Here is a 27,939-nt window from a genome sequence, read left to right on the forward strand (position 1 = left end):
ACTGTTTTAGAAAACTAGATTTAGTTGCAATAGATGGGAAAGCCTGAGCTAAAACTGAAGTAATTCCAATCATAAATAGTTAAATCTGACAAATTCCTTAACAGTTATTTCATGTCCCATCTTTTTCTCCTGATTTCCTCCTCATAGTTACATACTTAAGTCTAAAACATTAATGGTACGGGTCAAGAAAAAATATATCAATTCTCTGTCAGCAGTGATTTCTGGTGAGATTACTAACCTATTATCTGTCTTCCCCGTGGAGCGGTGGCTATTGCAGCTAATCTTACTCTGACAGCCCAGTGACTAGATTCTAGAAACTGGATACCACTAATCACATTCTTCCTGAGCTGTTTCACACTTACTTCGTCTTCAGCATGTACTTAAGGAAGACACAATAACCTTGAGCTGTGCTGGCATGATATTTGATTGATAGAAACCAGAAATAGTGCAAAAAACAAAGACCATTATAGAAAGAAACACAAACTAGATCAATTTCCAGAGGTAAACTGGCTGCCATCCAACTATCTGTAAGCCTGTATTTAGGCACAAAAAGGAGACAAAAGAAAAGATGCATCTGCTGCCTTTCTGTACTTTTTTTTCGAAAGAATAAAAACAGTCTCTTACAGATGAGATGAGAATACAAGACTACAAACAAAATAAAAATGCCATTTCAGTTTTTTTTTTTTTTTTAAAATAAAAAAAAGCCTCAGATTTGTATGGTCCATGTGACAGTGTGCTGGCCAAATCTGGCCACAGGCTGATGCTATTGGGCCTGACTGGGCAACACCAAAAGCAGGTACTTCTGCAACTGGCTACAGTGGGGATGAAACATGCTGGAACTGGAGCTGCTAACCACCTCAGGAAGAGAGCCTCAAGTCTCTTCATTGCTCAGTCTCCTAGACCACCTCCTCTTTTAAGGCAGGAATATTGTGACTACTTCCATGGCTGCTCAGTCCCTTCTATATGCTACAGGGCCTGTGGTATCACGCAAGCTGCTCTAGTTCCTGTTGCTGTAGCAGCCCCAGTGAAGCAGACTTATTCTTGCAGCAGGCACTGCTCCTTTCTCTCTCCTGCGACAGGAGCCAGATGCAGTTAAGTTTCTGCATAGAACTTTTCATCTCCAGCAGAAAGAGCAGGAGGAGATTGCCACTGTTAGCCACAACTCCTGTGTGCGAGGAGAGTTAAGGATAGCGTCCCCTCTATGCACCTACAGATGCCTAGCAGAGAGGTCCTGAGCTTCCTCCCTTACTTAATCAGTGCCAACCGACTCTAGCTCTGAAGGACTGGGCCATCACCAGCTGATGGGAAATATTCTGAAAATTGCTTCCATTCCTGAACACCAGAAACACCCTGCAATAAACTGTAAAACAGTCATAACTTATAATACAACTTGGAATATAAGTATTTTATTTTCTTTCTACATTTCCTATTACTTTCAGGCCCCTATTAGAGAGGCAACTGTTTCACTGGCGTTTAGTACTTACAGTAATTAGTGCAAAAATAAATATTTCTTCTTACTTCAAACAAGTTTTCTCTTCTGGATCAAAAGATGAATGCACATTTAGTATTGTACAAAATAAATATTACACAGGGTATGGACCATGGAGTTCAGGCTTAGAGGTGTAAACAGACATTAGTTTGAAAAACTCGTTATGGGATTTGACTCTAGGATGTAGACTAGCATATTCTTTTACTTCTGTTTGCAAAATACAGCTCCATAAAAAGACTTTAAAAGCCTTAACTCATTTTCAGTAAACATAGTGTACTGGTAGCAAGGCATTTATAGATTGAGAAGATTTTTCAAATGATAAAATTCAACATGTTCCTGCAACTCTAAGCATGTTTTTTATAAAAAAGTGAACTCAAAGGCTTACAGCTTTTTATCACATATAGTGGGGAAAACCAAGAACATGGCACTTGTGTTACAAGAATATATACATTATTCTTACTGTTTGATAAAAAATGTTTTATACATTCCTCACGCAGCAAAATGCAACTGCATCTTTTCAGCTCTTATATAGGTCTGACGAAGTATTTTTTCTCTCCTGTTCAAAGAAGCCTTCCAGCATTATATTCACCAAAAAGAAAAAAAATCAAGACGTGCAATATGAAACAAAAAATATGATCTTTCTGTCTAGAACTATTGCACATCTCACTGATGTTAACTGTTCGTAGAAAGAAAAATCCCTAGTATGTGCAACAAGTTATGCAAAGCTTAGCACTGCCTTATTTAGGCATCCACTTTTGTTTCCAGCAAGGTGTTCTGCATACTTGTGTAAAGAACAAATTTCACCATACTGTTTAAGATTAGTGAAAGTTTTAAGTCTTGGTTCAAAAGCAGTCAATTACACAGGCAGGTAAAAGGGAAAAAACGTAAGAGTTTTTCCATACTGCAGAGAATTTTTTGAGAAAACAATTTTGTAATAAACATGGTAGCATCACCACGCTTTATCTGGCATACAAAAGAGAAATTATACTGACATGAAAGTGGAAATCACTTAATTGAGAAAGAAAAATCAAGGCATATAAGGGTCTACACATCATGAAGTCTTTTATACAATACAACAGACCCACTTACATATCACTTCTTGTAGAACTTATATCCATGATTCCAATTTTAATTAGAGTAGGCAACCTTAGGTTTCAGATTCTCTCTTCTTCTTTCCATCTTCTCCTAAATCGCTGTCTTCTGACTGGCTACTACTAAGGACTGCAAACTGTCCTTCTCCACCACTTGGGTTTGATCTGCTGGAAGCAGCTATCAATCGGCTTTGCTCCTCTAAGTCCTAATTTAAGAAGAATGGGGAGCAAAAGGGAAAAAAATCAGCAAAATAATTCTCATTTTAAAGTTGTCTGAAGTGGAAACAGGATACCATTATTCTGATTTGTAAACTGTCTTTTAATATTATCAATGGACAACTTTTTGTAGAGAAGGAGTTAAAAGAACGAGTAGGAAACCAAGCTATTTTGGCTTCAGTAGCTGGAATTATTAGAACAGCTAATGCATTTAACACATCTGTACCAGCAACCCATTAAAAAAAGCAGGTCAGAATAAGGAGCATGGCCTACAGCCTGCAGCCCCTTCCTCACTATGTAGCAAATGAACCGTCTCCGTACATGGCAGATCATTACTTGCCACATATGGGGCAGTTCATGCATGTGACAACAGCGTTTTTATTTTGGGCCTGTGACAGTTGTTCCTTCAAGCACTGTTCCTGAGTGCACCTATAAAGGTGTTCTGTGGTTTCTCTCCTCAGAAGAGCTCTTTTTAAAAACGACTGCGAAATTATACAAAATCTGCACAGGAAATACTTTCAAAAATTAACTTTATTCCACAATGTTCTGTGAATTTGTACTAAAGACTGTGAGACTGTAGCTGGAAGTAAAAAACTACAAAATAAAGATAGCACGTAGGAAAAAAAAACACAAAGCATTAAGAAATAACATACCTTTTCGATTTGTTTTTGTTTACTTAATTCTTTTTGTTGTTTCTCTTTGACTCTCTCTATTTCTTTTGCCTTTTCTGATGCTTTTCGATCCTGAAGGGTAAAAATGTAAACAAAAGTAATGAACAACAGTCTGACATGTTTGATACAGTACTGATTTATATGAGTTTGTTCAAAAGCGTTAAACAATTAGTCTTCTCTTAATGGACAGGTATGTTTGGTAAAGGTATTAAGAAGTCATCTTGATTATTGTTCTAAAGTAAACATGGCTCAAAGTCTTTTTATCTCGGGTTTAAGTTCTATAAAACAAATCCCTTAGAGTACTCCACAGCAACATTCACTGCATCTGTAAGCATCTTGCAGAATATATTCTGTTACACATACTAAATATACCGTCTCTATTCCATTCATGAGGGTACCTTCCCCTAAAAAAGATTCTTACCAGTTCTGCATGAAAAGCTATCTGTTTTGCCAGTCCAACGGAGTCACAAATCTAAATACAAATCAGATTTGAAATAATCTGTAAAATCTAATGAAAATGCCTTTGAAAATACACCACATTGTCATATCAGATATGACAGTATATTAAAACATTTTGTGGTACTATCAGGTTAACTCTTTTTCAGTACATAAACAAAATACTTAGCCAGCTTGAATGGATTGGATCTAACATTGGAATCCATGTCAGGTTCCAAACCGATACAAATATAACTATCACCAATACCTTTTCCCCTTCGTTATTTGATTCAAATATATAGCAGACGGAAGTTTGGCGGTTGTCAACTCTCCCTCCTGAAGTTTTAAGCACAAATCCAAAGAGGCGCTTATTCTCCTGGTGCGTAGCATACAAGACTACGTTGGGCAAAGGAAACTGCCAGAAAGGATCAAATATGGAGATATTAAAACCAGTTTCAAATATTTTCTATATGAAGTTTCACTGTACTGCACATTACTTCGTTATCAAAAATATGCAACCACACCAGCGAAAGTTACAATCTGACTGGGCATGCAACTGCCAAACACAAAAAAAGGAATTTAGAAGGGAAAGATTAAATGATTCAAAAGAGAGAGGAGGGAATCATATTTGCCATGAGATTCAGTCATCTTTCTAAATGCGAACAAGCATTTTATTTATTTTTACAAAACAGACACATATACAAATTGCATTTTTGACTAAGCTTTCGGTATTTGGTGCACTTCTGTAAAACTTTAACTGCAAATAGTTCAGCTCACCTGAACTATATAAGCAAGAAAACACAAGCAAAAAAAAAAAAAAAAAAACAAATCCATATAGCCTTACTATTTTGTTACAATAAAAATACTTTGCATTCTCAATTCCTAAAAGAAGTCGGACTAGACATTTCAAATATATTTTTTTAAAACTTGGCAAAGGATAAGTTTTTAAATTCTGATGGTCCCTATTACAAGTATTATAAACTGACAGGATGAGAGTTCTTCGTAACCTTGACTGCACACATTTAGAATACTAGACATTCGACCCGTTGCTTTATCTCACCTTTAATAGCTCCCAGCTTTGGGGCAGTTTTGAACTTAGTGTCACAAAGGTAAAGAAAAAAAAGGGAAAAAAAACCCACAGCTTGAAATATTAGAAAGGTTTCATATGCTTAGGATTTCTTTTTATGGAAATGATGATTTAGAGTCCCTGACAAGTTGAGCATCTTTAAAAGAAGGCCCAAAGAAGTTAAATGACAGACCTGAAACTGTGCAGAAACAAAGGGGAGAGGGGAGGAAGAGTTTCAAAATACAAAAAGTAAAGATCGCTAATACTGAAGAATTAAGTTTGCCACATTTCATATGCTATGAAGAATTCCACCTGTTTTTTCATGTATATTTATTGCAAAAAAATGAATAAACAATCAAAAAACATAGAACACTAAACATAATTATGGATTAAAAACAACTCACAAAACCAAACACCTACCAAAACCTATTGGACTTCTACATTTATTTAACTCCAACTTTAATGATACTTCTCTACCACATATATAAATATTTCTAAACAGACACATTATTAAAATAAAATAGTTATTTTCCTAAGATTTTACCCTATCAAATCACAGGAAAAAATGTTTCAAAAACCTATTTCGCCTTTTAAGATCACTCCCCTTAAACCTGATTTTCTAGTGTTTTTCTGTTTATGTTTAGATGTTTGCATCTGTCTCCCAGTTTTCACGGAAATTTCTGTGGAAATTTCATGCTGTCAGTGACTTTTGCTAACATTTCATAATATCATTTTAAAAGTAAGAGAAATATGTTGCTGGGTATTTATCCCAAAATGTAAAGTTACTTACTCGTAGTCTTGTAACTTGTGTCTGTGGATCGATTAACCTAAAAAATTGTTTTTAAGAACAAATCAGAAAGTAAATTTTACCAAAGTGAATGAAGATTACTCTATAAATAAACACCAGTAGAAGTCAGAAGCAAACTTACTTTAAACAGTCACAAGTGACTAATAAATGTGATTCTGTCATCCGGAAAATGTTATGGATAGCCCGAGCTGCTAGTATTTGACGCATTGTTTCATAAACAACGTCTGGACTTTCATCAGACTTCACCGCCATAGAGCCAAGAAATCTTACAATAAACAACTGATGAAGAATTGAATCTAAGAGAAACAAAAGTACTGAGTAAGTGATCTCCACTTTGGGTCTTCCATTCAAAAGTACTTCTACCAAGACCAAAGATGGACTGCAGTCAGGAAAACTCCAGGCTTCCAATAACTTGAGAAGAGTTTGCTTGTACTTATGTGTTACAGGTACAATTACTAAACAGCAAGTCACACATCTTTTCATTTGGTTTCATGAATACAGAAGATGCAATACAATGATTAAAAAAAACAAAACAGGACTTTCAGACAGTCTGATTTAACTCGTCTAATAATACATCACGAATGTAATATAACTAAGCACTTTAAAACTGGTGCTAAATAAGAAGGTACAGATGAAAATACAAAATTAATTTGTAAATTCTATTATTCACTTTGTATTTAAGTTTTGTTTTTTTTTTACCTTCTGTTTCAGATTTTGAGCCTCCAGATTCACCAAAAGGATTTGTGCGTCTATTAAAAAATGAAAACATTAAACCAGGAGTCAGATTACAAGAACTACTAATGAATAATGTTGTAGTCTCACGCTGCATCAAATAAGATCAAGATGTAATGATTTCACAATTTATGATCTGGAGGAATAATGAATTATAAATCATAAGAGCAAGCAATTTAATTGGAAGAAAGACATAAATTGCTATATTTGAGGGCTCAAATTACGGGCAGAGTACCAGGTATTACTGTCTTATTGCTACCACAGAGAGTTTGACTCACAGGGTATTTCTTATACTTGAATTAAGCCCAAGTCAAAGCTTTGTTAACATTTGAAAAGGTACAGTTTTAGGCAATGAAATATAGAATTCAGGAATTACAGCCAAAAGCTAGTACTTTCATTATTCTGTAGGAGCACCACATCTCTTATCACTGTCTCAAGTTGTTGAATTATTTACTGAAAAAAGTCAATGGTTTTATTTCAAATGCAGCTTTCTGAAAACATCACTGGGGTTTTACTCCTAGAGGGTCAAGAGAAATGTGGCTGTTTCTGGCTCTCAAAGACAGAAATGCTATCAGTAACAACAAAAAGTGAAAATACTCTAGGCTTCCAAGTCTACATTTTCAATAACAGTAAAGCAATGCTGAAAAGAATACAGGGAATGGGAAATTAGTTAAAACTTCTAAACCCTTTCTCCTTGGCTAACTGGCAGCTGAAAAACTCTTGTCAAGGGTTTGTAAACTTAGAATTAGGTTTTAATAGGGGAGTAATGAAGCTATCACCTCTCAATGGTTAACATTCTAAAAGCAAATTTCAGAATGAAGAGAAAAATTATGTGAATCTCTCCTATTCAGCTACGTGTCGGAAATCTTAACTAAGAGTTGTCCAGTTTAATAAAATTGTTCTAGATTGAACTCTGAAGTTTTTGCTACAATGATTGCATTGCTACAATGCTTAAATAACATGGACTCAATCAAGAATCCTCCCATTGAATGTTGACCTGTGTAAATATACTACAGACAAATTCTTTCTATTAGCATCTTTTATCCCTTAGATTCTTCTGGACATTTAAGACTAGATGGGAACAGTAAATGCAAAATCTCACAGGATCTCACAAAAAAATAAAAAAGATTAAATATATGTCATCAGTATCAGAAAGTAAGGAAAGCCTTTAAAAAAATTAAAAAATTAATAGCTCTAAAGTTGCAATGTGTGGTACAGATGGCAACACACTATTCTTTACTGATCGTATATGGTTAATTTAAAATACTGAGCACAACTCTGAATCATTTTTGCTATGAAAAATATGATTTTTTTTAGAATAACTGATGACTTGAATTTAGCTCAAGTATTAAGCTTTCCAATTCCTGAAATACAGTTCGAGATTGATTTTAATCAGTATGTTCCTACAGGTCTAGTTAGCCAACTGATTATCCCCTGCAATACCAAACAACAACAACGTCAAAAAAATGTTAAATGTGTATCACTTTAACTCTTATGTATCTGTGGTACAACTGAAAGTTATTTTTCTAGAGGGCAGGAGAATACAACGCACATTACTGTGACTAGAGTCACATCAATTAGTTTTCAGTCATTTTTATTTTTCTACAAGAGCAGCTGAATCTGCAAAAGTTTTATCAACATCTGAATTCTGTACGTACAGTTCCAGAAATGCAGTGCAGATTTACAGGGTTTTATTATTATTTTTGAATGGGAAGGTTTAAAAAATAATAATAAAAACAGGAAAAAGGGGTTTTATGTTTTGGGATGAGCTCTTAGACAATTTTAACTTGTCTGTATGTCAGATTACTCTAGAAGCCTAGATCATTTTCACTCACCTTTCAGGTTAAGAAGAGTGTCATCGTATGCCATCATCACCTGGAAGCAGGGCTACCAAATTTCTCTTGAGTTTCCAAAAGGAAATAACCCAAGCTGCTGGGTAAGCAAGCAATAGGAAAGGAAAATACTTTGTGAAACCAAATGATTAAAATAAATCAATAAATAAATCATTAGCTGTTACAGTAAGAGCTGCTGCAAAATAGAAAATAACATTCTGAATCTAATGTATGTAAATAAGCCACATTTTACAACTGAATTTAACCAAAAAATACTTGTTTTGCTTTGCTGGTCACTGTAAATTTTTTGACAAGAAAGAGAGTAGGGACAGAGGCAATGTGTGTGTTGGAGCTGCTGCCTAAACACATAATACCTATATTTTTTAATTAATATTTATTTGGGGACTTTTTTTTTTCCTTCTCTCTACATTTCCTACCTGCCTGCCTGCCCTGAAGATTTTGCTTGACCAGGCAGATCTTCACTAACTGGAGATATTATGTCAAATTGTATAGGAGTGTCAGGGGCAACAAATGAATCCAAGGGAAGTGCAGATAAAGTTGCTGATTCAGATCCCAGTGACCCTGTGCTGCTAGTACGAGCTGCAGTAGGACGAGATTGTCTGAAACAAAACAAAAAATGAACATGAAGATGTGTTAATTTCAGGTTGGTTGATAATAAATTCAACTATATGGAGGACGAATACAAAATTCCAAAAACGAAACCTAAGCAACTGAACAAGATTAGGATATAGTAAATACAACAGAGTCTACCTTCCAAACAAATCTGAGTAATTTATAATTACTACTTTCATTAATAATGCTATCAGATGGTCTTAACATCAATGTATAATCGCATATGAAATATACTACAATCTGAGATCTGCTTCCAAGAGTTGTACAAATTAAGAAAAATCTCATTAATACATAGAACAAACAAGCCAGATGTGATATAACTGACAAAACTGTCTATGCTCAGCTGGAAGTCTGAATCATTTGTAACATTATTGGATGATAAACGATGATAAAAAGATGAATTCAGGACACGTTCCTCTAGCCTATCAAAGCATTAGTTCTGAACATTTTTGCCCCCCCCCCCCCCCCTTTTTTTTTTTACTGGAGCTTTATCCAGGATTCTTTCTATATAAGTGTTCTTCAAATGACCCACAGTTCAGCAACTTACACAATTGGACGCATGCTCTCATGCCTCTGCTGAAAGGAAGGGGACGGAGTAACAGCTTCTAAAGCTGACTGATTTACACGTGCAGCAATTTCCTGCAATAGATGGGAAAAACTAACTGAAAACATTGCCCTCAAAGTACATTTTCAGATTTTAGTTTTACATGCAATTGACAGAAATTATAAACTGTCCCCTTTCAGTAACATAGTTGTACTATTTTCTTTAACTTGTAATATTTCCTGCTATTGCACTTGCTTTATAATACTGCATATGTTAGTAAAAGCCAGCAGTAAAATTGCAATGGTAAGTCTGACAAAATAAGCAAACATAGCCATGCAGAAAAATAAAAATCTCACTTGAGACACGTTGCCTTCAACTACTAACTAACAAAACATGGAGATTCAAAGTCCGCACTTGAAATTAGGGAACATTTATAGGTTTCTGAAAAACCAAGACATGAATGACTATCAAGTAAGCACTACGTAGCAATGTTATTTCAGCAAATAATGGACCTTGTGCAGTTGAAGAATTCCACTTTAACCTTTCATTAAATCACTAATTCTGAAGTATCAGTATTTAATATTGATGGCTTCACTTCATGGGGTAAAGCCAGTGGAAGAAATCACTGGGTAAAGAGGATTTTAGAGAGGGAAAATATCTGTATCTGTCCAGATATTGGTCATGTTAATTTGTGTCCTGGTTTCAGGTAGGACAGAGTTAATTTTCCTCCTAGTAGCTGGCAGGGTGCTATGTTTTGGATTAGAATGAGAAGAGCGCTGATAACATGCTGATGTTTTAATTGTTGTAGAGCAGTGCTTACACCAAGCCAAGGACTTTTCAGCTTCTCGCTCTGTCCTGCTAGCGAGCAGGCTAGGGATGCAGCAGGAGCTGGGAGGGGACAGACCCAGGACAGCTGACCCAAACTGGCCAAAGGGGTATTCCATACCATCTGACGTCATGCTGAACAATATATAGGGGTGGCTAGCCGGGGTGGGTGGGGGGGCGGCTGCTCGGGGATAGGCTGGGCATCAGTCAACGGGTGGTGAGCAATTGCATTGTGCATCACTTATTTCGTACACATTATTACTATTAATACTATTATTATTATTATTATTATTGTTGTTGTTGTTGTTGTTATTCTTTTCCCTGTCTTAATAAACTGTCTTTATCTCAACTCACAGACTTCACTTTCCCGTTTCTCTCCCCCATCCCAGAGAGGGAGGGGGGAGGGTGAGCGAACGGCTGTGTGGTGTTTGGCTGCCAGCCGGGCTAAACCACAACAATTTGCAACAAAGTATCATATACACAATACAGCTAAAAGGTCTTGCAGCTGTCAAAATGTTATACCAAACATAAAAGCCATATCATTTTAATGCTTGCTACACAAGCATTTAGATGAATGAAACAATGGAATGTATGCTTTCATTAATTCATGAAGCACTATCAACCCATACAATGACAAGCTTCAGATTAGACATGTAGGAAGTACTCAGCTTAATCCCATGCTACCCGATTAGGTCCAGTTGATCCCTTTTTAATTTTCTGTACATCTGTATCTGAAGAGATTACTGATACTATCAATTTTAGCAAAGTTACCTCAGGGTTTTCGCTTAGATATATCTGTTTAGATATGTTGTTTATTGTGCATATCCACTGAAAAAGAGAGGGAAAAGAAAAAAAGAGAGAAAACATTAAATTTTTCATAACTTTTTCAAGGAATTTGATTAAATACCTGAGTTGACTAGTTTCAGCACTTTTTCTACTTCCTTTGTAATTTCAGGAAGCCAAACCAGTATTTTCTGCACATACAGTTTGCTACTGAATTCACTGCTATCTGCATACTGCACCTTACAATATCAGATTTTACTTAAAGAATTGTTTCAGTCACACTGAAGATCAAAACAAAAACAAGCTTAAATCATGATTCTATGGAATGCAATAAAAAAAAATATTGTATTGTTCCTGCTCCGGCAGGGGGATTGGACTAGGTGATCTTTCAAGGTCCCTTCTAATCCCTAACTTTCGGTGTAATTCTGCATCTATGTGTGTATTCTCTGAACTCCATTATTTACCGACTGCACATTACATTGTTTCCTCCAAACATTATAAAAATTCCATCTGCCTTCTGTGGGATTTGCCCATCTCTTGCACCTCTAAGCTAAAACCTCTTTTCTCACTGTACTATGAAAAAACCCTTTGCTCCAGCTCCTTGCTTTTCAATTTTTGGATTATAACTCCAAATTTTCAACTAACTGAATTATATATATGCATGCTAGCAGCGCTGTTCCACTGAACCAGAGCGGCTTGTTTTCAGGTGTGTCACCTGAGCTATCTAAAAGCACAGCAGCTACAGCTCAGGAAATCACAATTCTGAGCTACTGAGGCTGACTACAAGCTCCCTTCTTCTGGTGGGCCTTCTGAGGGTAAATGTTTCAGAGTTAGGCTATACAACTTCAAGAGAACAAACGGACCAGGGCCAACCTGACATAGCCCAGTTAAAAACCTTAGAAATAGCATCAAAGGCTTACATCAATGTACCATTAACGATCTCAGAGGAATGTGAATCAAGGCTGAAAGTACCGTATTTTCTGTATTTCCTTATTCTGTATTCACAAGCAGTCTTGAAAGCAGCTCAAAAGCAAATCATGCCCCATTTCTTGATTCAACTATTGTTCATTAAGTATGTTTCCCTGATCATGCATTGGGGGCCACAAAACATTTTTCCCTCACTTTTCAGCTGCCTGTATCATTACCTGTGCCCTAACCTAAGATCTCCTTTATTCTTCATTCCTGACAAGCAGGTACAATGAAAGAAGCTTAGGAAAGCACAAAATGGGAGATGCACCATTTGCCAAGCTTCCATTACTAATATCTGTTTTGCTGTGGGCTTTTTTCATTATTATTCCACAATACTGAAAACAAATTGGCAACAATCAGAACAGGATTTTTTTTTTCTTCTAGTATTTAAACACAGTAGTATTTTGTCAGACTTCCTGAAACTTATTATGGATAGCAAGTTCACTATTTATTACCTAAAACATACAAAACGTGCACTCCAATTATTCTTACTAATGTATTCCCTTCTGTGCCACAGAAAATCACTGGACTCCATGCAAACCTCCAGTAAGCTTACCTCTTCATAATCTTTTTTACTCTCTGCCTGCAAGATTGAAGACCTGAAAGAGAATGAAAAAGAAAGTTTTGTCTACTTAAAATGCCTCAGTTCCATTTAGACAGGAAACCCCATTTTCATGTTCATACATTACACAACAAATTAATAAAGTCTGAAGATTCTGCGTACATGCTGAGCACAGTCAACATTTAATGGGTAAAAAGTCTTGTTTTCAATTCAAGTGAAAATGAAAAAAATTCTGTGCCCATGTAATAAGCATTCACATAATGTAGTCAAACCTTTTTATGTATTTTCTACCACATTCACACAGCTATAGCAATTGTGAGTACACTATTACTTAGCAGATAGATAACAGTAACGTAAGAATACTTACTTTTTACCATCAAAAGATGTTATCTGAAAACAGTAACGTCTGTCTTCGCAGTCCACAGCCATTACTGAGCAATTGTCTATATCCATGACAAGTCCTCCAGCTACATCACCTCTTGCTTGGCTCATCAAATTTCCACCTTGAGTGAAGTAAAACTGTCTCTCCCAAATGGAAGATACCAGCCCTGTCTTACTAAAACACAAAAAGAAATCCTTACTTAGTAGGTTAGGAGTTCAGCTGAGCTGTATAAATTAGAAAATAAAATAAAATGAAAATTTCATGAGCAAGCCATCTGGGCACTTAAGAAAATATTCCTCATGTTTTAGGTTAACTTTACAGCTAAATTATTCTCTTTCCATCAGTTGCTTTTTTTATTCTGTATCCACTGCTGGGCAAAGTATACATAAATATTTGCTTTCTTAGATTATATGAAACTTAGCTCAGAATAAAAAGTCATAGATTCTTTAGTTTTCATTATCAGGTTTTACAGTGTTGCTTAATGAAATATTCATATTCAACTGATATGCATTATCAACATAATTTCTAAAACCTCTGAACTCTACGCTGCCTTACATTGTTAAAAAGACTAAGTCTTGGAGAACTTTGTGTTAAGCACTAGAAAAGACATGTAATGTAAGATACAAAATACTTGGAAAATTGAGGTATCATTCAGTAAGATTCCCAAAATTTTGCTTAGAGCATGCTTTTTTTTCTTTTTTCTTTTTTTTTTTTTTATTTTTTATTTTCTTCTAGAAACAAGCAAAGGAACCTGAAACAAAAAGTGGTTTAGCCTTCCTTTTTGGTCAGATACTCCTTTCTTCAATATTAATTGCTGCAATTGTTCTGCTGCAGAAATCCATGCCCCATTCAGTGAGTATTTTACTCTATCTGTTGTTGCAAAATTAACCTGACTTTTGAAAAAATCTTCTTGTTTGAAGTTTACTATATAAATTATGGAAACAATCTTAGTGTTACAATCTATTTTTAACAACTCTAAAATTCAGCTGCTTAACTTCAATAACTAAAGTTATTGAACAGCACCTTCCAGTGGACAACATGAAATTTCACCTCATGAAGTTGTGAAGGATGCTCAAAGTATATTTAGGCTAACAGAGTGTTTTGCCCTGTGTATCTCAAGCTTGTATTTTATTAGTAACTTGAATCCTAAAGCTTTACTGGATACTTATACAACAATACTGACAGCTGCAATCTTGTTGGCTTCCAATTACAATCCATTAAAATTACATTCTCATGAATTTTAACTTTTCTTTTTGATGTGAAAGTTCAGGCAAAATAAGACTAAAATCGTGTGCTTTGCCCCTGAATGACACTGTCAGTGTAACATAGAAATTAATACTAAACAAGTAAAGGATTCCAAAGAAAGGATAGCTCCAATGTGACTTACTAAACTGAGTACCCAAAGATAAACATAACTAATTTCAAAACAATATAATCATACATTTCTAGGTCTCCTTTCCCAAAATTAAGTATTTTCTAAGTTTTAAGAAACTAGTCTTACTTTCTTGCGTTGAGATAGCCAGCTTTCCGTGTTAGATTTCTGTGAACGGGAAATTTCGTAGTATCAGGATCAGGCAAATACAGTGGATCACTAGCTACTTCCAAGTCCTCTATAGTTTGTTGCATGTTTTCTATTTCACACTCCATTTCCCTGCGAACACTAAAGTAAGTGATATGTTACTAACAAAGATAATATGTTAACAAGTGGAAACAGAACAATAATTGTATTGATAACAGTTCAAAATTTAACAAAAACAACTTACTTCTGTACGCTTGTGCCAATATTTGTCAAAAATTCTTCTAACTGCTCAGTAAGATTTTCTGAACCCATTTTAAAAAAACTTATCTTAAAAAAAAAAGGAAAGGAGAATTTAGTCATGAATAAAACTAAATAAACAGTTAACAAATGAAACCATATAAGTTTAAATCTTCTCAGAGAAATCCGGTTTTGTCCTGCGTTCCCACCTAAGTCTCAACAAAAGGAACAGAATACATGTTTTTGTCTGCAAGTGAAGGTTGATGTTGGCACTGCAGAGGAATCTAATTTTGTTGAGAGGATGCACACAAAGCCACCTGGATGAAATACAGAAATATGTGAATGTAGAAACTTGCCAGGGTGCCACCCTCTAACTGTGGACCCTTCCTAGGGGAACTGGCAACATGCATCTTTCAACAATTTATTCCATATTGGTCCATATTGGAACTGCCACATCTATATTGGATTTATCCATATGAAATCTTGGAACAGGGAACCATTGGAGGTGGCCTTGCCACTCCCATTCTCAGATTAAACAAAACCAGCACCCGAGCAACAGGTTGCACTATCGACTTTATTACATAAAACATTTGGAACTTAGTTCTTATGTGCAAGCTCCAAAATTTGCACGAGAGACAAGAGTTCTTCTTGGACTTGGAAAGCTATCAGACACTTTGTAAGAGTTAATTCCTACAATCTGGCAGTGACAGATGCTGGAAAGTTTGCTTTTTTTCCTCCTCTTTCACAAAAGGTACTGACAACATACTTCTGAAAATACTGCTGAAGTCTCTCCAAAGAACTTACTCCATAGCTAATTTTCTATTTCACTCATCCTGAAATAAACCCATCATGAGTTCACTTGTATTAAATAAATCCAAGCCAGAATGACTTTAAGCATTCCAGTTCTTTCACACCCTTGATTAGAAATGGTAGTGGTTTTGGTGATTATCTTGTTTCAGAATAGCTGCCACAGGAAAGAGAGCTTAACTGGCTCCATGCTACTTTCTGAGAAGAAAACGGAGAAGAAACAGTCTTCCACGGAGACCTACATGCATCAAAGTTTTAATCAGCTATTCCTGTTAGTGATCCCGAGAGAGAAAAAAAAAATAGTACCAGCAACTAAGATTTAGGCACATTAAATTTAGCCACCTAGGTTTGGATTAGAACTACGTCTTTATATTTGGCACCAAGACTTCCCCAAAAGATTCTCCAACAGGAGTGAGAGCACATCATGATGAGATTCAAAAAACTTCATATATTGAGCAGAAAAAGAATAGGGCTAATAATGATATTCACAGCAACAGACATGACAAGATAGAGGGATGAGGATGGAGTTTGCTTCCCTGGATTGCAAAAGAGGTCTTGCAGTGAATTTCAGTAGATCAACCCCTATTAAGTACTTTTACATCTTCTTTAAGACTTACAGCTTACAGAATCTGAAATTACCTGAGCTTGCATGTATCCTAGCAATGGTTCTAGCATAGCAATTTTCTTTTTGTACTGAAGAGTATTTAACGCACAGAAATAATGCATCATAGTTTGATGCTGTTTTTTCCTTGAAGTATATACATCTTCTGTAACTTCAGCCTTGATCTAAAGAGATACAGATGGGAGAGGGGGAAAAAAAAAAAAAGGTTTAAGCTTCGGCATTCATCACATGCCTTGTCAACAGCTTTATAACCAGCACACAAAAAACATCACAGTACCGTTCTACCCTCTATCATCAGCATTTGCATCTTTTGCGCTACAACTCCATTTCTCTAATTTACAGATGCATGAAAAACAAACACAGTATTCTTTTCTCCCCAGAAAGAGTAGTTCTTTCTTTACAAAATAACAAATATAGTATCACAACTTTCATCTTCTAGCTTTTTCAGTGTTACAAGACAGGCGTGCATTCAGGAAAGCTGTTCTTGTGTTCTTAAACAAACTGTCTGGAGTGATAGAATGTCAACTGTCAAACTTCAAGTGCAATCTGCTGTACATTATCTTCCATCATAAGTACATATATTAGACAAATTATTTCTCATCTCTAAAAAATACTTATATGAAGCATTTTGTTTTACGAACCTTTTCATTTTCCCTTCTTTTTGACAACCGACTGTATCGGGTAATGGCAGCATCATGGTCTAAGCAACGAAGAGAGAATTTACGGTCATTTTGATAAACTAATCACTTATGAAATAGAGCATAAAAGCTTTTATATCACTTTGTCTTGTAATACAAGTCAAATGTAAAGTTCTGCCGTATTAAAACCTTTAAGAATTGCTCTTGCCTCTTCATATTTACTACGTGGCCACACATACTTTTGTTAAAGAAAAATTCTAACCAGATGCAAACATGCCCAAACTGTTACAAATTTCCCTAAGCATCCAATATTCTTCAAAGACAGAACCTGACACAGAACAGTCAACTCTCCATGAAAATCTTTATCTAAACATTTTTGCTTCTAAAAATTCTGAAGCTACCCAGATTAAAAGAAGGATATAGTAGAGCAAAAGTAAAAACAAGGAAGAAAACTATTAAATTCATTTTAGGGAGGTAAGATATGTTAAAATCAATCTATTTTAAATCCTGACTTTAAAAAGTGAGCTAACACCTTACTCTTTAAATTGATTTTTGTTGCGTAATCCTGAACTATTTAATAACAATATATACATTTAAAGTATTGTAAGAAATAATGTCTATTTGCCTAACACTTTGGTATATAGAGCAGAGATTTACAAGTGATCCACGGACACTGGGTACCTATACAAATATCTTCGCTAATTTTCTGAGTAAGTTATCTACGATAACACTGTCTTATTTTAATACCTGTAACACTGAGTATTTTACACTTACCATTGCTTGCAATTTGAAAAACTTCTTTTAGAGTTAATATCTCTACAAAACAAAATATCACAGTTCAATTAAGTTATTATAAACATACCATTTATATACATAAAGATTTCTCAGGCAATTTTACATTACTGAGTAGGTGTAGCTGATAGCCTGTACCACACTGAACTATCAGCACAGGCATTATGCGGCCAGGGAAGTCTGCTCCTACTTAGGGCCCTAGTATTGTTTATGCGGGCATCTGAATTGCCAAAAATGACACTATATTCTAACAAGGTAAGGAGAAACTTCTTTTCCAAATACTTTGACAAAGATCATTAGTCCAAATGCATCACCTGCAGTTCTGGTCAGAGCTCTGGTATTTGCTGGATAAGTGGAAGCACAAAAGAAAGGGAAGGAAAAGGAAAGGCCCAAACAAGGCCCAAACATACTGTGATTCCTCCCACACGTGTGATTCCTCCTACCTAAAATAAGCGATGCCCCAGATGTTTTTTGTGTCGCTTAGTCAGGAAACAGAAATCAGTACTATATTTAGCACTACTTGCTCTGATTGTGATCATGTTTTTGTGTCACATCACAACATAAGCAAGGAAAGAGCTATATTCAACTTCATGGTAAAGCAAAGACAAAGGAAAAAAAAACATGGAAAAGCTTTACAGAAAGTGTCTATGAAGCACATAAAGAAGTATTGTATCATTAAACACTATGTTAGCTGGTATTTTTAAAAAAATGCCAGTGGGAAAATTTCATTTGCAATTATTGCCTCAGGGATGCTTCTTCAGAAGATACTAACAGACCTTCCCAAGCTCTGAGCAGTAATATTAGCCTTAAGAAGTTCATCATTAGGGTTTTAAGTTATTTTGTTTTTAACTTCAGCTTATATCTGAAACCTCTTTGCCACACAAGTCTATTCAATTTAGCACTTTCAGTAAAATCTATCATACTCAGGTCTATTATTTTAGATCAACCAGATTAAGATACATCTGTTACAAAAATAAGCAGTTGAAAGCATCTTATGCTTGCACATAAGATGACACCTTTGTAACCAGCAGGGCTGAAGAACTACCTTACTAAACCTTAATAATAAAATACGTATCATAACTTTGGCACTTTGCTTTTGGAATTCAGTCCACACATTATATTGATGCCATGGTATTGCTATATACGCAAATATTTCCTGAACATATCTGAAAATTATTCTTTCCTAATGTTTACAGAAACTGCAAAATTTTTATCTTGAATAGATAAAAGCTTCTATAACATTAGTATTTTTGTGGTAACAGCAGTACTGTTTAACTACTGTAATACTGTGATAAGTAGAAACAATTTACAAGAAAAAAGAAAGGGAGATGCGTTCTGAGGATATGCAACTTATTTTTCAGCTCTATTAAGTGAAATAAGCTACAAAGATGGAATGCTGTAATTTCGTTATTGCTGCCATTGATAAAAGCGTTGTTTGTTTGACAATACCTTTTAGATCTCTTTCTTTAAACTGAGTAATAGGAAACATCATTGCATCTGCAAGTTGAGTTGAAAGTACTGCATGGCAAGAGCTGAGCTGTAAAAGACAAAAGAAAGAAGGAAATTTTAGGAAAATAGTGATAAGACTAAAGAAAAATAAGAAAACAAGATAGGTTTCACTCAGGGATGACAAGTACAACTTGAATGTAATTTTGCAAATTCATTCTCCCAGCACTTGTTTTCTAGGTTCCTGATCTCATCACTAGCTTTTTATAGAAGACCTTCAGCATTTAGTATTTGTCCCTACCTGCCCCCACTATATTCCAAATTACTGGATCATGTCAGAAGACAGCCTCATACCTTCTGAAGACTAGTCAATTTATTTCTACAGTTCTCCTCCAACTACATCACAGCCTGTCTTTCTCAGGTTACAGAGGAAGAACAAATGTTTCCTTTCTTCCAAAGTGCAGTGTTTAAACTGGGGAGAGGGATCATGAGAAAAATCCCGATTCAGACCTTAATGATGCTAAGTTGTCTTTCAAAAGAGTCAGTCACTTAGTCTCTGTCCCTAATACAGACAGCAAGTGGCTCCTCTGTCAGTCAGGCATCTGAAATGAGGGAATGCAAATACCCTCTTGAAATGCAGTTTCTAATGGTCATTTTGTAATGTTTTTTGGCTGCATCTACAGTAAGTTAAACTACATTCGTTCTCAACAATGCATCCTCATGTTTAAAGTTACATAACCTGAAGATACAGAATCAATTCAGCAAACTATGCTGCAGTATAAAAATTAAGCGTTATCTTATTGACAAGTGAAGGGCTTTTCTGTACCTCCTATCTTAAAGAAGACTAGAGTGATTAAGCAAGTCAAAGTGCATACATAAAAAAACATTAGCATAGTAAATTAAATAAATACAAGTACTTGCCTCATCAATCACTTTTGAAAATTGCTGTAAAGTGGAAGTCATAACTTCATCATCTCCCCCTAGAGGAAAATGCTACAAAAAAAAAAAAGCATGCTGGTTGCAGTGTTTTCTGCCATTCACATAACCATAATAATGTCTATTGTACTAGGTATTTCATTATTTTAAAATATTATACGGTTGAAATACATTGCAGGACTATTTTGTGAAGCTTTTTTTTTTTTTTTAAACTGTCTTGTGATAAGGGAATACTTCAGAAGTTAATTAAAAAATAGTTCTCTTTTTTTTGAATCTATTTTCCAAATTATCTCTAACATTCAGGGAATGATGCAAACCTGATGTCTACGACTTATGTCATAGGGGTGATTTATTGTCAGTAGGAGCATTCCCCAGGCTCAGTTCTAGGGCCAGTCCTGTCCAACATTGTTATCAATGCTTTTTATCAGCACCAAGGTGCTGGTAAAAGGACTGGAAGGCCTGTCCTGCAAGGAGAGTCTGAGGACACTTGGGTTGCATACTCTGGAGAAAACAAGGCTCCGAGGTGGCCTCTTTGCTCTCTGCAGCTTCCTGAGGAGGGGAAGCAGAGAGGGAGGTGCTGGTCTCTGCTTCTTGGGAACCAATGGCAGGGGAACAAAGCTGCGTCACAGGGAAGGTTCAGACTGGATATTAGGAAAAATATTTTAGCATGAGGGTGGTCAGACACTGGATCAGGGTTCCTAAAGAGGTGGATGCCTAAAGAGATTCCTAAAGAGGTGGATGCCCCAAGCCTGTCAGTGTTCAAGAGGCGTTTGGATAATGCCCTCATTAACACACTTTAACATTTGGTCAGCCCTGAAATGATAAGGCAGTTGAACTTGATGATCTTTATAGATCCCTTCCAACTGAACTATTCTATTCTAATACAACACTACTCTGAGCAACCCCCAAAACATTGATCCAAAAGTAAAATCTTCTATAACTTACTAATATTCATCATGGTAAGAGGAACTTACTTAATTCTGGAAAATAGTAACAATAAGACTAGTTTCTCTCCAACAGACTATTTATGCACACCATTTTTCTACACAGAATGGAAGGCATCTGTATTTTTGTTAGAAGAACTAGTATGAACATGGTGGATCAAATCTTTGCCAAAAGAATCAACCTAACTGTAACATTTCATTTCATCTGGATCAAACCTAAATACATTCTGTATTGTGCTCTGGGAGATAGAAAACTACAAAAACATAGTCCCGACCATGCAAAGACAACAGTGATTTACACTACACCTGTTTCTCATATTCCTTCAGAAGCTTTGAAGTCAGATGAGTTGCTGCACTTAATTCATTCTAATTCAGAAAGGAAAAAAAAAAAAGAAAGCTTGTTACTTATTGATTTAAATTAATATATATATTTTTAAATCACATATTTGAAAAGGATACTACTACAGACACGGAACTTGAAAGAAGGAATCCTGATTGAAGATTTTCAGAAAACCTAAGAATCCTGCCCTTCCATTTCTTTAACATTACTGAGAGTTACAAGTAATCAGTATTAACAAATACCATGTTCCCAGCTTGCACTATGCACAGTGACATCTGTATTTTTGGTGCTATGCAGTACATATTTGCTTTTGTTTCAAATTAGCTGTCCTAGTTACTGTGAATTAAGAATTTGTTATCTGTGAAGGAAAGAAAAGATTAGAATGGACCTCGGTACTACCTGGCTACAAATGGCTTTGACTCGTACACATGCAGAGGACCTAATTAGCAGGTTCATGGTATGGAAGAGCTTCATCTTTCACAATGCAGATAAACAGGAGAAAGTACAGAAATTAAAAGCAAATAGAAAGGCAGTAAAATAAAATTACATAGCAGGAAACCTACAATAAATACACTAGTCATGAAAGTAAAAACAACAGGAAAATAAAAATAGGAAAAGCAAGACTAACAAATTAGTAAAAAAGTTAAACAGTCCAAGTATACACCAATTAAAAATACAACCATAAACATAATTGTTCAGAAAAACACACAAAATAAATTCTGCCTTTGGTGTAAAAGCACAGTTACTAATTGGTGATAAGTAAAAAAGTATGAATATGCTGTGGGTAAAAAAGAATGTCCCGCTTGGCACACACTATTATGCACTGTAAGACCACAATGGAGAGCATTTTAGAAACGCCTGGGAAATACAGTAAAATAAGTAGAAGGTGAGAAAATGGGAAAAAACTGGGAGTGGCTGACACGCCAGAAGGTTGTGCTGCCATTCAGCGAGACCTGGACAGGCTGGAGAGATGGGCAGGAAGAAACCAAATGAGGTTTAATAAGAGCAAGTGTAGGGTCCTGCACCTGGGAAGGAACAACCAGACGTATTAGTACAGGCTGGGGGACGACCTGCTGGAGAGGAGCTCTGAGGAGAAGGACCTGGGGGTCCTGGTGGACGACAGGTTGGCCATGAGCCAGCAGTGTGCCCTGGTGGCCAAGAGGGCCAATGGGATCCTGGCGTGCATTAAAAGGAGTGTGGCCAACAGGTCAAGGGAGGTGATCCTCCCCCTCTACTCTGCCCTGGTCAGGCTTCACCTGGAGTACTGTGTCCAGTTCTGGGCTCCCCGGTACAAAAAAGACAGGGATCTCCTGGAAAGAGTCCAGCGGAGGGCCAGAAAGATGATACAGGGCCTGGAGCATCTTCCCTATGAGGAAAGACTGAGAGACCTGGGTCTGTTCAGCCTGGAGAAAAGAAGAATGAGAGGGGATCTCATCAATGTTTATAAATACCTGAGGTGTGGGAAACAGAGGGATTTGGCCAACCTCTTTTCAGTGGTTTGTGGGGACAGGACAAGGAGTAATGGCCACAAGATGGAGCACAGGAAGTTCTGCACCAACATGCGAAGAACTTCTTCACGGTGAGGGTGACAGAGCACTGGAACAGGCTGCCCAGGGAGGTTGTGGAGTCTCCTTCTCTGGAGATATTCAAGGCCCATCTGGACGCCTATCTGGGCAACCTGCTCTAAGGAACCTGCTTTGGCACGGGGGTTGGACTCGATCTCTCGAGGTCCCTTCCAACCCCTACAATTCTGTGATTCTGTGAAAATCTTTTTACTTGTCATAAGAAGTTCTATTGCAAAAGAAATTTCAGGTGACAGTCAGAATTTAGTTCTCACTATCCCCTAGCATAGGGAAAAACAATCATTTAATTTCATTTCCACATAGTTTTAAAAAATATATATATCACTTATTTTAAAAAAAGCAAGAGACATGAAATGTCATTCAAAAACTGTATATGCATTCAGGAATTTCCGTAACACTACCTGTGCATCATATACTCTGTGCATCGCTTGAAATAACTGATTGATGTAATTGGAAATTGCAGCAGCATCTTCTTCAAATACTCCCAGCAGAGAACGGGTCTGCAGAAACATTAACATGGCAAATTAGCAAAGAAGTATTTAAATGTAACAGAATTCCAAAGTTAAGTAGCTTTGTTTCAGGTTTCATTACTGAAAAAATTATAAAGCCCCAAACATTGTTTACAAGAATGCTACATGTTACATATCAGTTTTTTAAAAAAGGTATCTTAAAAAGATATCCAAACTCCATCTCATCAGTACCATCAGCCTCTCTCCAGATTAAAACAATTACATTTTCAGAAAGGACCAACAGGAATGGATAAGTATAAAAACGTTGGAACTGCGGGCAACTACTGGACCCACTATGGTACACTCCTAAGGAAAATGGTAAAGCTGACTGAACAGCATGCCAGGTACACACATTTCTTCTGCAAGAAGGAGAGCCATGGCTTTCTGGTGCTATCCATCCTGCACAAAGTCAGCTGCTGGCTGTGCTTGGACATACAATTCACCTCTGCAATAAGAGTCAATTCCATGGGCAAAAGGCTGAGAAACTGAAAACAACGAAAGCAAACCAACCAAACAAGAAAACAGCTCATAGGATCTACATCTTCTTGAGATTTATGTTTCCTCCCCCTCACCACTCCACATTGAAAATATCTGCCCATTTTGTCCAGTTCCCCCAGCTTGTCAGTCAGCCTGTGCCTTAGCTGGGGGCACCCACAAGGCTGATGGCTGCACATCCTGTTGATCCCTTCCCCAGTAGCACAGGCAGCACAATCTCTTTATCGCTGTCCACCTATCAGACTTCAAAACACTGACCACCAACCTTTAAGTCTAACTGGTCAGCAGGTTTTTGCAGGCAGCTGCAGCCTGTACCTGCCCATTTTGGCCAGAAGGAGTTACTAGAGACCATATGAAACCCTCGGTTAGGTCAAGGCATGCACTGCCCTCCCAGGTGATGAAATGACTGACTAGATGAGAAGGCAATCAGGCTGCTCAGGAATAATTCATGCTTAAGTTTAAATTAGATGCTTACTCAGTGCTTTTGCATCCTTTTTGCACTTGGAAGCACTATTACTCCTTACCAGGAGAGCATCGAATAGCTTGCTTCTGCCAAGACAAAACGCCAAAAGTGGAAGAGCAGAGAACGCACCTATAGCTCTGTAGAAGCTGTATTTGCTTTTCCTAAGAAAAAGCTACATAATACTACACTAAAATATTGGTTGGGATGCTTGTATATAGAAACAGGAATATCACTTGCAGAAAACACAAAATAAACCCTTTAACTCTAGTAATGTCTTAGCAAGAAGACTGCTTCATTTTTAGGTTCATACTAAAATTAATGTCCTGACAGAAAATGAAGAGAATTGTGAGTATATAACTGATTTTTTTCCTCACAAATTATAATTTTTAAACACTTGAAATTGTAAATTCTCTTTCTTAGTCTTCCTTAGACTCATTAACTTCCTTTAAAGAGGAAGGGATGGAACATACGGGACCTGGGGAAAGAATGAAAGACTGGCACAGGACATCAGGAAAACCTCTGATGAGATTAGCGAAAAGCACTGGATCACACTGCACATGAAACAGCGTGTTTTTATTATTAGAAGTTCTTTCTAACTTGAATACTTGTCTTGAAATGACTTAGAATGCACTCCATCTTCCCTTGAAGCAAGGAGGTCTCTTTCAACTACTTTTCTTAATTTCTGCTTTTAATGATAACCGAGCTATGCACACTAAACATGTATAAAGTATGTTATTTGAGCATGAAAGTCCAGATGAGTGATTGTCTCACAAATATGATCATACCATATAATGCCCATAGGATACCTAAGGGGAAAGAAAAAGCAAACAGCATCGCCAACACAGTAAATCGCTTTAATGATGGTTTTGGTTTATAAAACAACTAGAAAAAAAAGTGTCAGGGGTGGGTGGAGGAGGAAGAGGTGGAGAACTCAAATGTTGCAGGTGTGGCAACATGTTGTGTCATCCTAATGACACAAATGTGACTCTTCCATTAAAGGGAACAGACATGAAAGAACGCAAAAGGAAAAAATTACATAGTACCATAACCACTGAATTACATACTCATGACCTTTAAACCTGAACATAAACAAATCTGACCTTGCAATTTGAAAGGGTTATCAGGTTGAGTGTCTGGATTATGTTTACTCTTTAATACAGAACACTGCAGAACATTGTAAAAATATCACTTGTTGATGTACAGACTTCAAACTGCCAATGTTACCACATTGATGGAAAGAAAATAATCTGAAACTGAAAACACTGACAGATACTGCTTAAAAAAAAACAAGGAGGAATTGTTTGCTCATGTTTCTATTAAAAAAAAAAAATGGAATTCGGCATGTTCTTTAAGATGCTTTCATCCCATATATATGAGCAGATATACTAGAAACTATCCGTAATAAACAGCACTAAGAAACCACCTAGTCAGAAGTCAGTGAATTGTTAAACAATTTATGTCATCATACATATTGTATTTTAAGTGATAGGAGATACAGCCTGTACTGTGAAGTCTCTTGGCCTTTTTATTGCGCAATGGCTTGGAAATGCAAGTAAGAGAGCAGAAATTCTCTCTAAATAAATATATACATACACTGAGTATGTGTATAATATATGCACTAAGTTCATATTAAAATTGTGCTGCATTGCTTGGCAGAAGACAATGTAAAATGTCATTTGGCTTATGACTAGGACCGGTGTGGCTAGTTTTTTGTCCTGCAACAACAAGAAATCAATGTTTTTTGCCATTTTAGAAAAGTCTTTCTTGCCCTTAGATGCAGAATAAGTTTGATTTGAAGCTTATATAACTGAAGCCAGCATTTCAAACCAGTCTAAAGGTGCAAAATCCTAGTCCACAGATCAGCACTGAAAAACTATCTAGATTGATTGATTTAATATTACAACAAAGCAGTATGAACACATAAATCAGAAAGCCATGGCAACTCTTAAAGAGAGCAAGGTTTCGTCTTTCTTCAAGCAACGTTTGTTGTCATTTTCATTGCACTGATTACAAGATAAAAGAAACAAACTGACGTAATAGAAAACTATAAGCCACAGTTACATTCTTCTAAGGGGTGATTACCAGAATTCACCTGAAATATCAGGTTGGCTGTAAGACAGAAAATTTTGTAGCTCAAATAGGAGAAGATACAGGCAAATCTAATAGCTTAGGTATATTAGTAAGTAAAGATTGTCTAATTAGGCTTTGCTAATCTGTATTCCTTACAAACAGCTTCAAATGAAAGATTGTAGAATTGACGATTATGTTCCAATATGCAGCTTTAGCCTGAGCTTCCGAAATGACATTTCAGTCTTCAGTACTTGAAAAAAACTCGACATCTCACTTGTCAGGCATCCTAAGTTTATTTTACATTAGACATTTCCTACAAATATGAATAGTTCTGATTTCCATATACTGAGAACAGGCCTTCAACAGACAACTATGTTAAATTACCATCATTATAATGCTTTCATATTTTTTTCCTGTTTGCAAGCGTACATCAGGTTTAGTCTCTGGGCCAGAGACCATACTACAGAACAGATCTCATCCAACATCTGCTATTAGAGCTATATGGGGCACTGTTCTTTGGAAAGCGATGATATACTTCCTACATGGCCTTCTTCTGGCACCTTTTCTACGGTGTTCCTCCACTTGACGTAGATTTGCTAAAATAGTTGTAATTTCAGGGATTAACATTCCATATTAAGCAAGTGAAAGTTTCTCCTTCTGTGGTTGAGGGACCAAAACTACCAATGCATATGCTTTTACAGTACAGGAAGTCTTGCTTGTCAACACAAACAATGCGGTAAAACAAGGATCTAATTCAAAAGAACAAAATTAAAATATATATATATATATATTGTAAACTTTATTTATCCATGCCCAAGAAAAGTGACGGTACCAAGTACTGCTGTTGTTGCTACCAGTAAGGGAAACCAGTGCAACTGAAGAAAGCATTTCCTGCTTCACGGGAGCACGAAAGAGCTGGCGATATACCGCGCGGCACCGCTGCCAAGGGCAGGCAGCAGGCGCAGAGGTGCAGGTAACAGAGCGACCACAGGCACCCCAGCACCACGCGCTCCCCACCCAATCACAGCATTAACAAACACCACGATAACCTCACCCAATAACCCAATGTTATGCGCATCTATTAAAACTTTCCCATTTTTTGTGCCAGACTAAGATACTAAAAACCCTTTTGAGAAGCCAAGACGGCGTTTGCGAAGGCAAACCCCCTCAGACCTCCCTCGGACAGCCCTCCTCAGGGCCAGGGGACTCTGAGGGGAGCCCTGAGGAGGGCGCTGGGGGGGGGGGGGGGCCAGCGACGCTAGGCCCGGAGTCCGCAGGTGGGCCTTCAGCGGGCCGCGTCCCGCCGCTCCTACCTGGGGGCTGTCCTCCAGCGTCTCCTCGATAGGCAGCTTGTCGATGCCAGGCATAGCGGCGGCTGACGGGGACTGACAGGGGCTGAGCGGCGCCGCTGCGCTCCTACTTCCCCCAGACAGCCCGGCGGACTGCGCCCCTCCCCCCGCCGTCACCGCACCGCCCCGCGCCGCGCCGGATGTCCCGCCC

The 27,939-nt window shown here is 36.9% G+C and overlaps 1 protein-coding gene across 1 annotated transcript; it reads right to left on the reverse strand.

The window, feature by feature from the left end:
* Positions 1-4: 4 nt before the first annotated feature.
* APPL1 (adaptor protein, phosphotyrosine interacting with PH domain and leucine zipper 1) lies at positions 5-27,920 on the reverse strand. Its single transcript, XM_040568540.1, has 22 exons — positions 27,753-27,920; positions 23,304-23,402; positions 21,286-21,345; positions 20,021-20,092; positions 19,103-19,190; positions 17,636-17,677; positions 16,865-16,923; positions 16,241-16,387; positions 14,802-14,884; positions 14,540-14,698; positions 13,024-13,212; positions 12,651-12,693; positions 11,114-11,170; positions 9,521-9,612; positions 8,778-8,960; positions 6,476-6,525; positions 5,898-6,072; positions 5,759-5,795; positions 4,171-4,317; positions 3,889-3,939; positions 3,450-3,539; positions 5-2,786 (listed from the first exon to the last, which is right to left on the reverse strand). Exons 1-22 carry the CDS (start codon positions 27,804-27,806, stop codon positions 2,637-2,639), a joined length of 2,127 nt encoding a protein of 708 aa, XP_040424474.1. The 5' UTR covers positions 27,807-27,920; the 3' UTR covers positions 5-2,636.
* Positions 27,921-27,939: the final 19 nt, after the last annotated feature.

Source organism: Cygnus olor, chromosome 10 (assembly GCF_009769625.2).
Source record: "Cygnus olor isolate bCygOlo1 chromosome 10, bCygOlo1.pri.v2, whole genome shotgun sequence".
Lineage (NCBI taxonomy): Eukaryota > Metazoa > Chordata > Aves > Anseriformes > Anatidae > Cygnus > Cygnus olor.

Coding starts and splice junctions, on each gene's coding strand:
- APPL1 (XM_040568540.1), bottom strand. CDS start 27,806: ATGCCTGGCATCGACAAGCTGCCTATCGAGGAGACGCTGGAGGACAGC. Junction 14,699..14,801: donor ATTGGCACAAGCGTACAGAA/GTAAGTTGTTTT, acceptor CACTTACTTTAG/TGTTCGCAGGGAAATGGAGT. Junction 3,540..3,888: donor TAGCTTTTCATGCAGAACTG/GTAAGAATCTTT, acceptor TTTACCCTTCAG/GATCGAAAAGCATCAGAAAA.